At 44.9% G+C, this 15,764-nt stretch overlaps 1 protein-coding gene across 7 annotated transcripts in view; it reads right to left on the bottom strand.

Moving 5' to 3' along the window:
• The window catches only part of NCOA7 (nuclear receptor coactivator 7), a 135,715-nt gene that overhangs the window by 14,678 nt on the left and 105,273 nt on the right, over positions 1-15,764 (bottom strand). For all 7 annotated transcript variants that reach the window (XM_036024654.1, XM_028509127.2, XM_028509122.2 and 4 more), the window contains one exon: positions 4,048-4,195. In XM_036024654.1, the coding sequence (XP_035880547.1) occupies positions 4,048-4,195 (148 nt within the window). The remainder of the gene's footprint in view (positions 1-4,047; positions 4,196-15,764) is intronic.

Genomic DNA, 15,764 nt, shown 5'->3' with positions numbered 1-15,764 from the left:
GGAACAAGGGAAGTGCTGGGCCTCATGGGAAAGGAGGACTCCAAGCATAAGTGCCCTGAGCCCCACTAAGGTTGAAATATTGTAAATAAAGGCCTGTTCCTTCCCATACTGATTGTTGGGTCACCCACCAAGGTACCACATGAATGCGCCCCCTGGCTGCTTGGTTACAGCACCACCAACCGAAATGGGAATATATGAGAAGCAAGTCTGGGAGAAAGATGCTGTTTGGGGCATGCGGAGGACCAGACCCCCATAGCTTCTAGGGGAGGGAAAGTTCCTCCTCCCCACCCACAGAGGGGAGAAAGGCTTGGCTCTGCAGGAATGCTAGTAAGCAGAGCTGGCTCCTGCATGGGAGGGAAATTGGCAGCATTGTTCAAATCGTACTCTTGAACTCTGTCCATGTGGCACGAAAATAGGGATAAGGTGGCCTGATCAGTCCAGTCACCTGTCTCCAGGTATCTTTTTTTCCCATGTGTGCCTTTCAGCAAGAACATTCAGAGCCTGGAACAGGCCAATGATTTTTTTCCTCTTTCACTGTAGGTTTAGAGAGATTGCCTTCTTTCATTCTTCACGGTGGCTCAAACCGAGAAGGCCTGGGGTGGACTGCCCAAGCCCACTCCCTTCTGCCTTAGATTCTGAAGCAGACCTTTCTCTAAATACCACTGTAGCCCCTTTTCCTCTGGTACTGGTAGGTGTGGCCTCTTCTCTCACTGGAGTTGTCAAGAGCTGAGATTCAAGGTTGGAATTGAGGCACAATAGGCCTTAAGGGAATGGTTTGGGCTCAAAATATTCAGGCCTAGTGAGGAAAGGGCAAGTCCCCAGGACAACCTAAACCTTCTTTCTAGAACTCCATATAGGGCAAGAGACCACAGCCTCGGTAGGAAGACACACCCTTTCTGACTTGGCTTCCTTTGTGCACACACCTCACGGGGGCCTCTCGGGCAGAGATGATTTGGTGCGGACAAGGCTTCATATTCCTGGGTGCCTTGGGCAGAATGCCAACGTCACATGATCCCAGCCTGGTGGCGACTTCCAGCAGTGCCTATGGGGCAATTTGAAGCTCTAGAGCAGCAGCTTGGGAGAAAGAGGTGTGTAGGAGAAGGCAGAGGTGGGAGTAATAGCACAGAACACAGGTTGATGAGCTCATCCAAGGAAGAATAACAGATAAGAAGAGAAGGACCCAGGTAAAACTTCCAGGAACAAGCACTATAAACTCAGAAAGCCTGGTGAGAGGCAGAAGGAAAATAAACAGACAAAAAACCCCAAAACAAAACAGAATTGATATACGAAGCCAAGGGATGGAGAGCCTAATAGGCTTTAATAGCTTCAAATGATGGTCTCAAAGGAGGAGTGTATGAGCTATGGGATAAAAACATGTAAACAAGAAAACTGTTGGGCAACATATTACAGAGTTATGAACACTGGGCTTAGGAGGACAGCAGGAGTAACTACTCCAGAAAGCATCACAGAAGCGACAAATGAGCTGGACCTTGAAGGGAGTAGATGAGAAAGGGAAGAGTGACGGCAAATACATGTATGAAAGGACTTGGCATTCCAGAAGGGACCAGAGCTCAGGGGCCAGCCTCATCACCTTTGGTCGTTCCAATCCTACAACGTCCCAGGCTTGGAAGAATCTGACTGTCCACTTGATGATTCTGGAGAACACTGCCCATCACCGCAGCCTGGTGCCCTTATCAGTGTATGGCGCGCACTCCAAGGGGCCTTCATACAGTTCCTTAGCATTTTCCCTAGTCTCCCGAGTTGTCGTTTCACACCTTCTCCATATTCCTCCCACTCCTCCTTCACTTCTAGGGGACACTCCCTCCTTCTGTTTCAAAGGAACCATTCACAATTTACTACCACCCAATCTATACTTTATTTGCAAATATCCTCCTCTTTTCTACTGTCTGACCACCAATCTGAGGTCGAACCTATCTCCACCCGCATATCCCTTGCGGACATTCAGGGATCCACTCTCCTGGTATTCTCTCATTCCCTTATCTTCCACACCATCATCTCGCTGACCTCAGCCAAAAGGTTCAAGCCTCTCTAACAAGAGGGAAAGCCCTTCCCCAACCACACTTCCTCTTCCAGATTAACAGTTCACCTCAATTTTAGCTTCCAAAGCCAAATCTGAGTTGTTTGCCCCCACTGACTACTAATCTCCCATCCCCCACTCATTCTTTGAACCACTGGACCTACCACTTCAATGAAACTGTTTTTGGCACAGTCGCCAACTAACTCCTTGGCTTGAAACCCAAGATATCACTTAGTTCTTATTTTTTGACTCCTCTACAACACCATTAGTCATTTTTGACCAATTTCCTGCCTTCTGAAACATTCTCTTCCTCTGGCTTCTAAGATATGTCTTTCAAGTTTCCCTCCCCCTCTCCTGGCTGCTCCTTCTCACTACTACTATCTGTGGGTACTACTGTCTCTGGCCCTTTGGCCAGTGTTGGTCCTTAAGGGTTCTGTTCTGAGCCCTGCTCCCTTCCCACCATCACAGTCTCCTGGGATGATCTCATCTACTCGTAAAACTTCCTGCTAATGATTCCCCAAAGTATATATTTAGATCTTTTTCCTAACTTTTATACTCAGTTGTCTTTTGGACATTCCACGGGTCCCTCAAATGCAGATTAAAATCATAATACAAGAGTGTTTTCTACTACATCTAATCCTCTTGCTGTGCTCCTTATTTCACTATCTCACCACCCCTTCAGTTCCAACTCTAAAAACTAAGAGATTAATCTTGACATCTTCCATACTTTCCACACATGTCATCACTTACTCACAAAGTCCTGTGTATTCTACCTTCTCTCTTTCAAAAGCACTCAATTCTTTTCATTGCTTGCCTCTATTCTTCCTGCAACCATTCTCAACATGATTACTGCAAGCGCCTCCTAAGGGGTGTTCAAGTTCAAGTGTTGTTCTCTCCAATCTACTGTACTTCTGCCAGCCAGGCAGCAATCTCCTTCAATGCACATCTGTGTATACTTCTCCAGGCTCCATGCCTTCCTACTGCCCTTAGGAAAACAACCAAACAATCTCCTACACTTGGTAAATAGATCCTTCATGATCTGTCCGTGCTTCCTTCTCCAGCTTCATTTCCTGCTATTTCCTCAGCTTTGCACTCTATGCTCAAGCCACACAAATTTTTGTGAGTTCACCAAATGCTCCATGCGCCCTGGCCAGGTGGCTCAGTTGGTCCTGTACACCAAAAGGTGGGTTCAATCCTGATCAAGACACATGCCTAGGTTGCTGGTTCGATCTCCAGTCAGGGAGCATATGGGAAGCAACCGATCAATGTTTCTCTCTCACATAGATGTTTCTCTCTCTCTCCCTTCCTGTCTCTCTAAGGTCAGTAAACATGTCCTCAGGTGAGGATTAAAAAATAAATCAATTAAAAGAAAAATGTCCCATGCTCTCTGTTTCCCTGCTGAGTCATTTCTCTGCACAGACTTTTCGTTCTGGCCAGAACATGCTCAGTGTCCCGCTTCCACCACAGCTACCTGTCTCCCCACTGCTGACCTCCGCCCAGACCACTTCTCCTGGGTGGCTCCCCTGCTCCATTCGGACGACTAGCTACAGCCTCTTGTAGAGCCTGGTACTTCACCTACAATAGCAATCATCTTGTTATAATGTCCTGAGTCATTTATACTTCTTAATGCTAGCTTCTACTTATCTCATCCCTGTGCCTCTAACATGGCAAGGGTTTGGTAAGTGCTCAAAAAAACCCAAAAACTATTAAGGGCTTTTCAGGCCAAATTAAGGAGCGTTAATTTCATGCTTTACATAAAAGGGACACAGCAGCAGTTTTTAAAAGGGGGAGTGAAATGACCCGGTGGTGGTGGTGGTGGGGTAGCCTTTCTGACATACATAGCTAGCTTCAAACATGAGTAAGGTTGCATCAGACTATAACTTCAAAGGCGCACAGGGACCCTACCTTCTTGTAAGCCAAGAAGCTCTTGGAATCTGGACACAAGAACATTTTGACTGAATACTGTGGTTTAAGGACCACGACAGTCTAGCCCCTCCTCGAGTGCTCACCTCCCAGCTCTTGGTGGTCGGCTCACTGAAGAAGTTGTCGATCATATTCAGTTCTTCCTTTTCCACCACCACGAAGCCTTGTTCTTTGGCATCTTTCCCATAGACGTCAGGAGACCACTGAACAAAGAATGTGTACAAGTGATCCACCCTGAAAAACATGTTCATCAGAGGAATTAGCATCAAATCCGCTTTCCTGGCAGGCACCAGCAGGGACTCAGGCACGTCCAACCATCTTTGTCCTGCTCGGCAAATCCATTTGGCTAATTGGGAAATTTCTCCCTGTGAAGATGACCTCTACTAGAACATTCCAAAGTTGGGGAGAATAAGTGAACAAATGAAAGCAGAGGGCCACAGGCCCTGAGAAACTGTATTTCAATCTGAAAAAAAGATCAAGGGATGGAACATAAAACTGAAAAATACAACAAAATATACCAGTGTGTCCTCATTGGGTCTTCATTTATTATATCCTTATATTCACTGGAAGAAATTAATCTGAGGCTTAAGATGGGAACAAAGATAAATAACATTCTAATAGGTCTTTTTGTAGAATGAAGCACTATTATAATTTTAATGAAACACCTTTAGAAACTACAAAGTGAGTAACGCTAGCTATTATTTAATATTAGACATGGAGCTAACTATATTGACATAGGAATGTAGTTTGCTTCCAATTTCTGTTCTTCTTATACAGATTTAACATCTCAAGGTTCTGAAGCATCTCCCCAGGCGTAATCAATAGACAGATGGCCAGTTTCCAAGCAGAAAATGATAGCTCTCAGTCCCAACACCTGCGATGACTCCCCTAGGTATGCAAGTCACAAGCTCTCTGACTTTAGATTCCACACCTGTGACCATCCCAGTGGTGGGAGTGGATGATAGGTAGGATCAAATGATTCTTAAAGTCTTTTCTCATTACAAAATGATCATGCCAATTTGAGACAATATTGACTCCCTGTTACGTAAAAGTATTATACAGTAACAATATTGCCATAGCTTGAATGTTTGTGTCACTCCAAAATTCATTGCTTGAAACCTAATCCCTGATGTGACAGTATCTGGAGGTAGGACCTTGGAGAGATGCTTAAGTCTTGAGGACAGAACCCTCCTGACTGGGGTTAGTGCCCTGATGAAAGAGACTCCGTGGAGTCAGCTACTCCTGTTCAGCACACGAGGACACGGTGAAAAGGCCTACCAACCAGGACAAGTGCCCTCACCGGAAAACAAATCTGCCAGCACCTCGATCTGGAGGACATCTCAGCCTTTACAGCTGGGAGGAGCACATTTTTGTTGTTTATAAGCCCCCCAGTATATGGTATTTTGTTACAGCAGCACAAATGAATGGAGACATATATTAATAGGACTAAAAGAGCATAAAAAATGTCACACACAATTCTGATGTTCTAACGGCTCAAACTGTGTTTAGGTTTCCACATTCCTATCTGTCCTTGTCCACATGTGCAGTGTTCTCATCACTGTAATCAAGGTCATTGTAATCAAGGTCAAGGCATAATTATTTGTTAGATGTCACATGAAATAATGCACATATGCCACGTTGCTAGTCTCTGTATTGATTTTCAATGGCTACATTTCATGAAAGTAGTGAACCATAATTAGCCTGTATTCTTATGCTTTCAGGATATTTAGCTTATTCTCTATCTTTGTACAAAATGTTATAATGAACATCCTCATGATCTATGCCTTTTACCATCTTTTAAATTATTTCCTCAAAGTTCGTTAACAGAAAAGGGATTACTGGGCCAAAGGGCATGATTTTATAGTGTGTGATTCATCTCACCGAACTGCTTTTGAAAGGCTGACTCCTTTAACACCTGCATTGCAGCTGCCTCCAAGTTTCATAACAACGTTGCCTATCCTTTAAACAAATGAATTTAATATAGACTTAAGTTTTATCTGACTCACTCTGCATTTCTGTGATTGTTAGTGAGATGGACATTTTTCAAATGATTTCTTCCTGGTCAGCTGCAACTTTCCTCTCACGGGCTGGCTCTTTGTGAGTCAGTGGCTCATTGTGGAATCAATGTTTTCCGTGTCGGTTTGCAGGAGTCTTGATACAATGTAAACCTTAACTACTACCAAATGTGTTTCTAAGCTGTCATTTCCCATTAATCATGTGGTTTCTTCTATAATACAAAGTTACCAATTTTCATATATATTCTCTAAAGGCATACTTCGAGATTTCTCCTATTCCTTCAAAATTTGAAAAGTGCTCACGCAAGACAAGGTGTGTATCAATGTGTATGATGTGCAACCACTTCTATGCAAAAATAACAAACAGATACAGATGTGTGTTAAAACTGTACATGAAAGTGGTGGCTAATTTTATATGTCAACTTGGTTTGGACTTGGCCAGTTTATGGTCAAATGCTAGTGTAGATGTTAGTAAAGGTTTTTGTTGTTTTTTTGATGTAATTAACATTTAAACTAGTAGATTTCAGTAACACAAATTACCCTCAATATTGTGAGTGGGCATCACCCAATCAGTTGAAGGCCTTAAGAGAAGAACTGAAGTCTCCTGAGCAAGAAAGCATTCTGTCTCTAGTTGGCCTTTGTACTTGAGACTGCAAAATCAACTCTTCTCTGGGTATCCAGCCCATCAGGTTCATCAGGTTACCCTTCAGAGATCGGAATTACCAGCCTCCACATCATGTAAGCCATTTCCTAAAAACAAATCTCAATCTCTCTCTCTCTTTTCTTCATACACACACACATACACACACACATATCTTATTATTTCTGTTTCTCTGGAGATCCTTGGCTAATACAGTGTACTACTCTATATAAGAAATTGTAAGTCTATGTAGGAAATTAATCAAAATGGTTACCTCTAGGGAACAAAATAGAGTGGAAGAAAGGTATTTCACATCATATCTTTAAGTTATTTTAATTTTTGGAAGACGTAGTACATTTTTATAATTCAAGCATCAAAATTATATTTCAAAAAGCAAATAATGAGAAATTTCCTTTGTCTTCTCCCTCAAAACCCTACCCACCACATTCTGTGCCCACCCTGTTCCTCTATACGGGATCACTTTTTTAGTTTCTTGTGTTTTTGTAGTGTTATGTATATATAAATATGAATATGTATTCTTTTTGTTTTCCATTTCTACAAAAGATAGTACTATTCTCTACCTTGGTTATTTCACTTAATATATGCTATCTTTCCACATTAGTACATTGGTGGCTTCCTCATTCTTTTGCTTATAGCTACACAGTCCTTTACTGCATGGATGTACCATAGTTTACATAACCATCCTCTACAAGGGCTATGCACTTGGGCTGCTGACAGCACTGTGCTGTTATCAACAGTGTTATGATGAATAAGTTGATGCGTGAGTCATTTCACACACGTACAGGTACAGCTACAGTGTATATTCCCAGAAGTGAGACAGTGTTGTCAAAAGAACAAGTCAGTACAATTCTGATATATTATAACAGTGTTGCCCTTTTGAGGGATGTCATTGTTTGCCCTCCCACCAGCTATACATAGTCTTTGTAATCTCTGGACTACTCTTACCAAATCGTATGAAATTTCCTAGTAATAATTAACTTAGAAACAATGAAATAAATCACCAGAGAGGTTTGGTAGATATACAATTTTGATTATTTTGGTTTTCTACACTTAAAATTTCACCCATCTTAACCGTATATTTTGTAACAGAGTTGAGAACCAAACAGGCTTCAGTTGCACTTTTGGAAAAGAAGATATTATACAAGTATATCCACACTGGATAAAATGGCTTTCTGATTATTTGTTGGCTAGCTTACTTGTGAGAAAGAGAAAAGCGCAGTCCCTGATACCTGGGATCTAGCCTGGTCCTTATTAGCCAGGCCCCAGTGCTGCTAGGATCTAGCTGGTTACTCACAGAGATGCTTTGGGAATTTCCAGTGGAATATAAACAATTGTACAAAACATTAACATCAGATAAGGCCATGCTATCACCATGATGAATTATGATAAAAACAAGACCCCTCTGAGGTCTTATATCTGAACACGGCAAAAACATATCATTGTCCAGCCATAAAAAAATGACCAAATATCCCTCTAATGTGGTCACTATGAATGACTGCTCTTCTTTACCAGCTATAGCATGAACCTCTCTAGCCTTACCTCCCAGCTAAGATTTAGAAGAAACCCAATCACAGACTGACCTCTGCTTTCTGACAACCTAGAGCAAATTCCCAGTTCCATAAGTCCTCCCTGAATCACCTAACACGAACCTAAACCTCACAACTGTTTTCTAGCACTTTCTTCCTGAATCGGCCCATGGTTCCACGGTGCGCACTGTCCTTCACCGCAAGGAGTCAACCCGATTCGTTCACCTGGAGGTGGGTTGCTAGTGGTCCCTGGCTGGAGGGCACTGCTTCCTTTGACAACACTCCCTGTGCGCCCACTACACGCCAGTGAGTCTGACCTTGTAGAGCTTACTACCTTCTAGAATGTGACAGCTGGTGGGGACATTGGATATCATTTAATCCAACTAACTCTCCTTTGTTTTAAGGAAATGGGGGCTCTGAAGTCAGCCCTCAGCATCATGGCCAGGACCAGATCTCGTGAGGTGGCAGGCTGAGTCCTCTCAACCTCACTACAGAGTCCTCCACTGGAGTCCACACTGATTTCTGAACCGCTTCTCAGTGAACTTCTTAGTTATGACACAAGACAATTTTTATCAGTTTTTGGACCCATTTCCCACAAACCATTCGTTTGTTTGTCCTCTAACACTTTGTCCTGATGGGGAAGTCACTGCACAAGCATGCACACTCAAGCAGCGTGGCAGGAAGCGCTAAAAGCTCCTGCTGATACACATCCCTGCACAAGACTGCAAGGGAATGAGGGAGAAGGCATGAGTTTGGAGTTAAGATTTCATTTCTTGTCAGACATTATAAGAAAATATTAATTGTGAAATCTGCTGGTCTACAAAGATTTTAAGGAGCGATCTTATCTTAGCAATTGCCAGCCAGTTCCCTTTTTGGTGATGGGGACATTAAATTGCCTGAGGAGACCATTTGAGCAGTCCTTTGTGATTATGAAGGTGGGAGGTAGGAAGGACCCATTATTCTGGAGGAGAATATAATTAGACATTCTCTGCTTAATGAAGACTACCCATTCCCACAACCCATTGGGAGGGTGAAATGGATGGGAAATGAGAGAAAGGAAAGATCTGTGTGAAGTCTGAAGGATTTCCTGCAAAAAGGAGGATTCTTTTGCCTAATGCATTCTCTTTTGAAGTTCAAGATTATTAGAGCATCTCTGATGGATTGAGGTGGTCCTAATAGAGGTAAGCCTCTGAGGGAAGGGTAACACCTCTTCCTCCACCTGCTTCTTGAAAGGAAGCAGGAGTGGTCTGGTCTAGATTGATGGCTCGAGTCCCATGGGAAGGCTGTGACTATCTGAGGAACTGGTTGGCTGGGCATGGAGCGTTAAAGCTCCCTGCCACAGAAGGCATACTATGGAAGAAAATGGCTCCATACATTGATTTAGGCACAAAGCATTCTTATCTGCATCTGCCATTCTCTTTAGAAAAATCTCAACCTGGGTAGGAACCTGGGCTGACCAGGTAAGTGAGCTTCTCCCAAACCTCAGGTTCTCTGGAAACTGCTGGGTTCACAGTGAGTGGTGAGTCATGGCCCTGGTTTGTCACTGTCAGGTGAGTGGCCTATCTCGCAGCAGTTGGAGGTGAGACCACAGCAGTCAGGGCCAGCCCTTTACACTGAGTGAGCTCTGGCCTTGTTAGACTTACCACAGGAGAGACTCTCTAGACAAAGAGGAAAAAGGCATTCTCAAAATATCACAGAAAAGAGGCTCAGAGTCATAAACATTATTAATATTAAACACAGAAGGAATCTTACAGTTTTGGCAATGCTGATGAAATGTATCTGCTACCTAAAAAGAAAGATGGGATTCCCTGCCCCAGGGACCTTACATTGCACTATAACTCCAAGGGCAAGTCTTACCATGCCCAACTGAAAGATGAAAACACTGAGGTTCAGCAGATAGAATAATATGCCCAAACCCCCACCTCTGGAAACGTTCCAGCCAATCTGAGCTAACTGCCTCCTCTTTTATGACTGCTGAACTTCAAGGGGCACCAGCATATTCCTGTCCATAGCCAGAGTTCTCACAATACAGGCAACTACTTCTTTGGCTTTGGGTTTTATTAACAGAGTTTAACATTAGTGAAATGCCCTGGGTGGCCCTCAGGGCACATGCTGCCCACTCCTGTTCCTCCTCCGACGCCTTCCAACAATAGGCTCCCGGCACGGCCAGCTCTGTGCTCTGTGCGTGGGGAGCTCTGTGGGGCGGCCGCCTCGCCTCAGCCACGTTTGTGGGAATGGTTCTCCACTGGCTGAGGCAGGCAGGGCAGGCACCCTGAGGGGCCCCCCTCCTCTCCCAGGGGTGGATTCTGTCTCACAGGTAACAGTCACCCACTCCTTGGGAGGCCTCAGGTGAGATGAGATAGAGAAGCTTAAAAGGATGTTCTGCAAAAGGGCACCCCAACGGGAACTGCTCACATCTCTTCTCAGACATGGCCACGGCCTGGTTTCCCTCAGTAGCAGCCTTCCTCATGACGCTTCTGCATCCTCTCCTGCAGAAAGGCCCCCACAGCCAGCCTCTCATGGAAAAGCAGGAGGAATGAGGTTGAGAAAGTCGTGTTCCGTGAGAGAAAGTTCCAGTTCATTTGGAACCAAACTGATGGCTTAATTCTGACCAAATGGAAGGAGGACTCAGGGTCCCTCTCCCAGCCCTACTTTTGTTCCATTCTCCATTGTTTGTTTATGTTACTTTTACTAATTAATTGAGGAGGAGAGAAAGAGGAGATGACTTCATCTTTTTTTCCATCCAGATTAGAGTAGAAGTTTATTGAAGTTTACTTAACCAAATTCTTGGAATGGTTCTTTTCTGGCTAACCGGGTTTTCCTGGTGGTTAGTTCCCAGAACTCAACCCTCCCTTCTGGAAACAGGCCGTTAAGTTCTGAAAATTCCCCTCCTGGCTCTCTGCCTCCACCTCAGCCACTCCTTCCTCAAGACTTTATCAGTGAGACTCTCACCCCGACCCCCATCTTTCCCCTCACCTCGGCCATGAGCCCCTCCTGGGTCCACACACTTCCAGGTCAATCTTTCTGTCTCACCGTCCTCGCCGACCCCGAGAGGCACACCACTGTGAGCCTTCCACAACACCTGCACTTCCAAACACCTGCCCATGGAAACAGAAACAATCGTCCTACCTCCTCCTCTGTGAGGAAGGCTAATGCCGGGCTTGCTTGTTCATGCTTAAGGAATCCGAGGTAAGGCCACAGCTGCTAACCTTGGCCAGGGACGACCCTCCCTCACGGGGCTCCCTGCTCACCTCCTGGCCTCCTCCTCCACTGCTGCACACACAGCTACTTCGGACCTCGGCTTTCTCGAGCTCTCACCCTCAGTCTTGTACCTGCCTCCCTCTCTGCCCAGAGGATTGTCCGTTACACCATCCTATTAATGCGCTCCCCTCCACTGGCCCTCTTGGCAGTCTGCGTCTCCAGGAAAAGGAACCCTTCTCCAGTTTTAACCCTCCCCGCTGTACTTTCGACAGGCCCCCTCCTTGGTGAATTGCCTCCATTGCTTCCACTTCTCCCCTCTGTCCTCTCCACCCCTTTGTCTCCCTCATCTCAATCCACAACCCTGCTTGCACTCCCCCACCCTTAAAACAGAAGAGCCTCTGCATCTTGTTTTAACCTGGAGCTCCCTTCCCACATCTCTTCTTCCCTTCAGAGTACGTTGTTACTATTTGGGTTAGCAGACTTTCCAACTTCTTTTCATTCTTGAATTCTTCCATTCTGATTTTATTAATCGTTCAGTACATGCCCTTGGTTAACCTGCCTCAGATACTGTCTAAAAGGAGGCAAAGTTTTAAAATCTCGTCCTGTCCCTCACTACTTTAGTGAAGCTCATTTTCTCTAAGTGACCTTCTGTCAAACAGAACAGTATCTTAGGTATCATTGGCCTTTGACCTCTGAAAGCCTGCTGATGGCCTGTTTGGACGCTCACTCAGGGACTCACCCTGTGGTCTCCATGAGTCGTTGCATTTCTCAGCCTGTGAGCTCAAGACACGATGCACAGCCTCCAGCCAAGCTACAATTACCAGTAATAACCACTACACTGGCCGTGAACCATGGGTGTGGTAACACACGTGAGCAGGGAACTGGGTCAAGAACCGGGTACGGTAAATGCTAATGTTTAAGGAGGAAGCAGTAGAAGTGGTCCTGGAAGGAAGCCAAGAAGAAATGGCAGAGAAGTAGAAGCAATTTTATAAAAAGCAAGTCTGATCACTTCACCCTGCAATGTAAAATCCTCCTCAGAACTCCCCATAGGATTAATGAGGCATTCAAACTCCTTGGGGCTGCCTAAAAGCTTTGTTTTGTGCCAATCCCCAAAACGTTCTCTTTGTTCCAGGCGTATGCTATTGTGTCTCTGCTCCAGCATCCATTCTGGCCCCTGTGCTCATGCTGCCGCCTCTTTTCTTTATAGCATTTTCTTAAAGAATGATGCCAAAGGTAAGCCCAGGGGAGAATCAGCTCAGGCTAGGGTCGGGAAAGGCCTCCCAAGGGTCACGGTTAAGCTGGGTCTTGAAGGAGAGGAAGAGCCAGTTACAAGAAGGGCAGACGGCATTCCGCCGGGGACAACATGTGCAATCAGACACGGCAGTGTAAGTGAGAGCAGGGGGATGCCAGAAGGAGGTCACGCTGGACATGGCAGGGAGAAAGAAGGGCCATGGCGCCGGTCACTGATGACTCCTGAGAGGGAATTCTGTGACAGGAACAGCACTGCTGAGACACAGGAGACCCAGCCCTGCCCCAGAGTTCTCAGGTTGAGGAGAGCAAACAAAACCTCCTTGCACAGTTAGACAATACTCGACAGAAGCCAGCAGGCCTCTGAGCCGACTGTGTTGGACAGGACTCGTCAGACAGGGGAGAAATTCCTGACAGGAGGAATGAAAGAGCGAGATTTATTCGCTTAGTGGAGTAGCGGGAGACGAGAAAGAAGGCCAGAGAGGCTGGAATACTGGGTCACAGAAAGTCCTGGGCACAGGATAAAATGCTTGGACCTTACCCTGAGGCCAATGCATCCCAAAGTATGGCAGGGGCCACTCCAGGGATTCAGAGGACACACAGAGGGACACAGTTTGATAGTTACACACACATTTAAAGAGTATCAGTAGTAAGTACAACTAGCCTATTATACTTCTGACTTCACAGCTATGACTGCTCAGGAAAAGGCTAAGAAAAAGGGGGATTTAAGTCCTTGAAAGACAACTATGAAGTGCACAGAAGTGCAGCCGGTATGCAGGTAGGGGGATGTCTGTGAAGGACGTGTGCGAACAGCTGAAGCCTGAGCCACACTGGGGAGGCGACACCCAGGGCTCTGGCAGGGAGGGCCTGGCCAGCTCCAAGGCTTAGCAAGATTGCCGCAGAGCCAAGCAGGGAAGGTCAGGAGAAGATAAAACTGACTACAAACAAAGGCTTTGTTCACAGGGCTACAACAGTGACCCAGACAAGAGATGGTCAAGGCCACAGCACAGACGTGGCAGTGGACATGGGGAGAAGCTCGGACCCACTCCTCCAGGTGCAAGCCCGTTCGAACCTATCCAGCAACAGTTACTGCCAAAACCTGGCACCCGGGCTTTGTGTGGATTTTCTGTCCGATTACAAATTTGAGCTTAACCAGATTTCTTCATGAACTCAAAGGTCTTTTTAGGGTTCACCCCAAAGGAAGCACCTAATTCAAGTTACAAATCTCTATTTTGCCACCTCTGAAAAAGAAATTCAAAGATGGTTGCTGGGAGGCAGCAGCCTTCCCTAAGGCAGAAAAGCCCTACAGACTGCGTGAGAAATCGTAGCAGAGCGACACCTGACTTTCATGTAGCGTGTGGGCGAGCTTGTTTTCCCCCACAGGAACCCCTGGAGGTCGTTCTACTTTAATGGAGGGGAAAACAGATGCTTGCACAGATTAACTTGCCCTCGGCCACACAGCGCGTTCGGGGGGAAAGTAGCCACAACCTCAGGTCAGTTCGTGGTCTCAACCAATAAGCCTCACCATTTCCTCTCTGGTCGGTCCCACTGTCCTTCCTGACTTCCTTCTTTTATAAAAGCCTGTCACTGACAAAGCTGTAGGGTTGAGGAATATAAATAAGACGTGGTAAAAAATCTGAGTTGATGCTTGGAAGAAAACATTAGTCTACTATTCACACTTTAGGTGTATGAGTGTTAGGTATAATTACAGTCTATTTTGTCACACAAGACTACTAGGTATGGTAGGATGTAATTTATTGTTGCTTTTTTTCCTGTTTTTTTCTAACACAGTTGCGAGGTAAAGTAAAAAAAAAAAAAAAAGTACACATTTCTAAGTTAAAGACCTGAACTCCCAGATTGGTGCTACTGGTCCCCAGCTGGACGCTTTGGGAAACACCTGGTCGGAGCGGAGGGGCGCAGAGGCTCTCGGCAGCTGTTCCCTGGAGCAGGCCTGTAACACTGCCTCCCAGTGGCCCTCCCGCCGTTCCTCCGTCGGGCTCCTGCAGGCATTTAGGCTGGCAATGATTAGTAATTAATCTCTTTGAGCTTCTAAAATGAAAAAAAAAGCTATGTAGGTTTTTGGAGCATCAAATGTATAAGGAAGTTCATTCTACTTTTGGACAGATCGTTTAGAAAGCCCCTTCTCTGTGATTGTCTGAGACTTGCTACCATGCAAACCAACAAACTTGACCAGAATGACCCAGAAAGCAGTTCCTGTCTTATCAAAAGTCAAGTGATTGGTAAGAAAAAAAAAATTGGGGCTATCTATACAGAATAAGGTATAACCTCCAAAGAACCATGTAATTTAAAAATCATAAGCAGAAACCATTAAACAATTCAACAGCTATTACATTAAAAAAAACATACTTCAGAATACATTATGGCAAGAGAATGGGAAAGAATAAAACAAGGAAAGGAAAGAGACAGAATATGACCTAGAAAGTACTAAAATATATATGCATGCAGCCGGACCCACTGCTCACTTGCATTACTGATTATAAATTAAAGACATACCAATGCACTCCAGTCTAAAACCTCCTCAGGCTCCATTCTAAATACAGCCACAGAAGCCCAATAGGACAAAGCACTCTTCACTACAGAGGTCGTTATCAGAAAGCGACCACATTTTAAAACCCACATCAATGGTCCTGGGGTCCTTATATGAAAAAGGTCATTTTTCCTTGCCCTGCAAAGTCTCTCCAGATTCAATATTCTGCAACCCCAAGCAGGGGTGTCCAACCTTTTGGCATCTCTGGGCCACACTGGAAGAAGAGTTGTCTTGGGTCACATATAAATACACAAACACTAACGAAAACTGATGAGCAAAAAAGGTTTTAAGTAAATTTACGATTTTGTGTTGGGCTGCATTCATAGCCATCCTGGGCTGCACACGGCCCATGGGCCATGGGTTGGACACCCCTGCAAATGAAACCAATGGTTAGTGGTGCCCAGGTATAAATCCATTCTTAAAGGGTCTTAGCATGCCTTATAAAAAGAAAGCTTTATTGTACTGATTTTTAGAAAAGGTGTTTGTTCATATTAAATTAAGCTAAAACAACTTATTTAAAATAAAGTTGGAAAAATGTAAAAAAAGAGAAAATTTTATTCACAATGTAACTAAATATGCTTCTATGTCTACTTCACCAAAAATA

The sequence above is a fragment of the Phyllostomus discolor genome, chromosome 4, assembly GCF_004126475.2.
Source record: "Phyllostomus discolor isolate MPI-MPIP mPhyDis1 chromosome 4, mPhyDis1.pri.v3, whole genome shotgun sequence".
Classification (NCBI taxonomy): domain Eukaryota; kingdom Metazoa; phylum Chordata; class Mammalia; order Chiroptera; family Phyllostomidae; genus Phyllostomus; species Phyllostomus discolor.
This window is presented reverse-complemented; position numbering and strand designations above follow the sequence as displayed.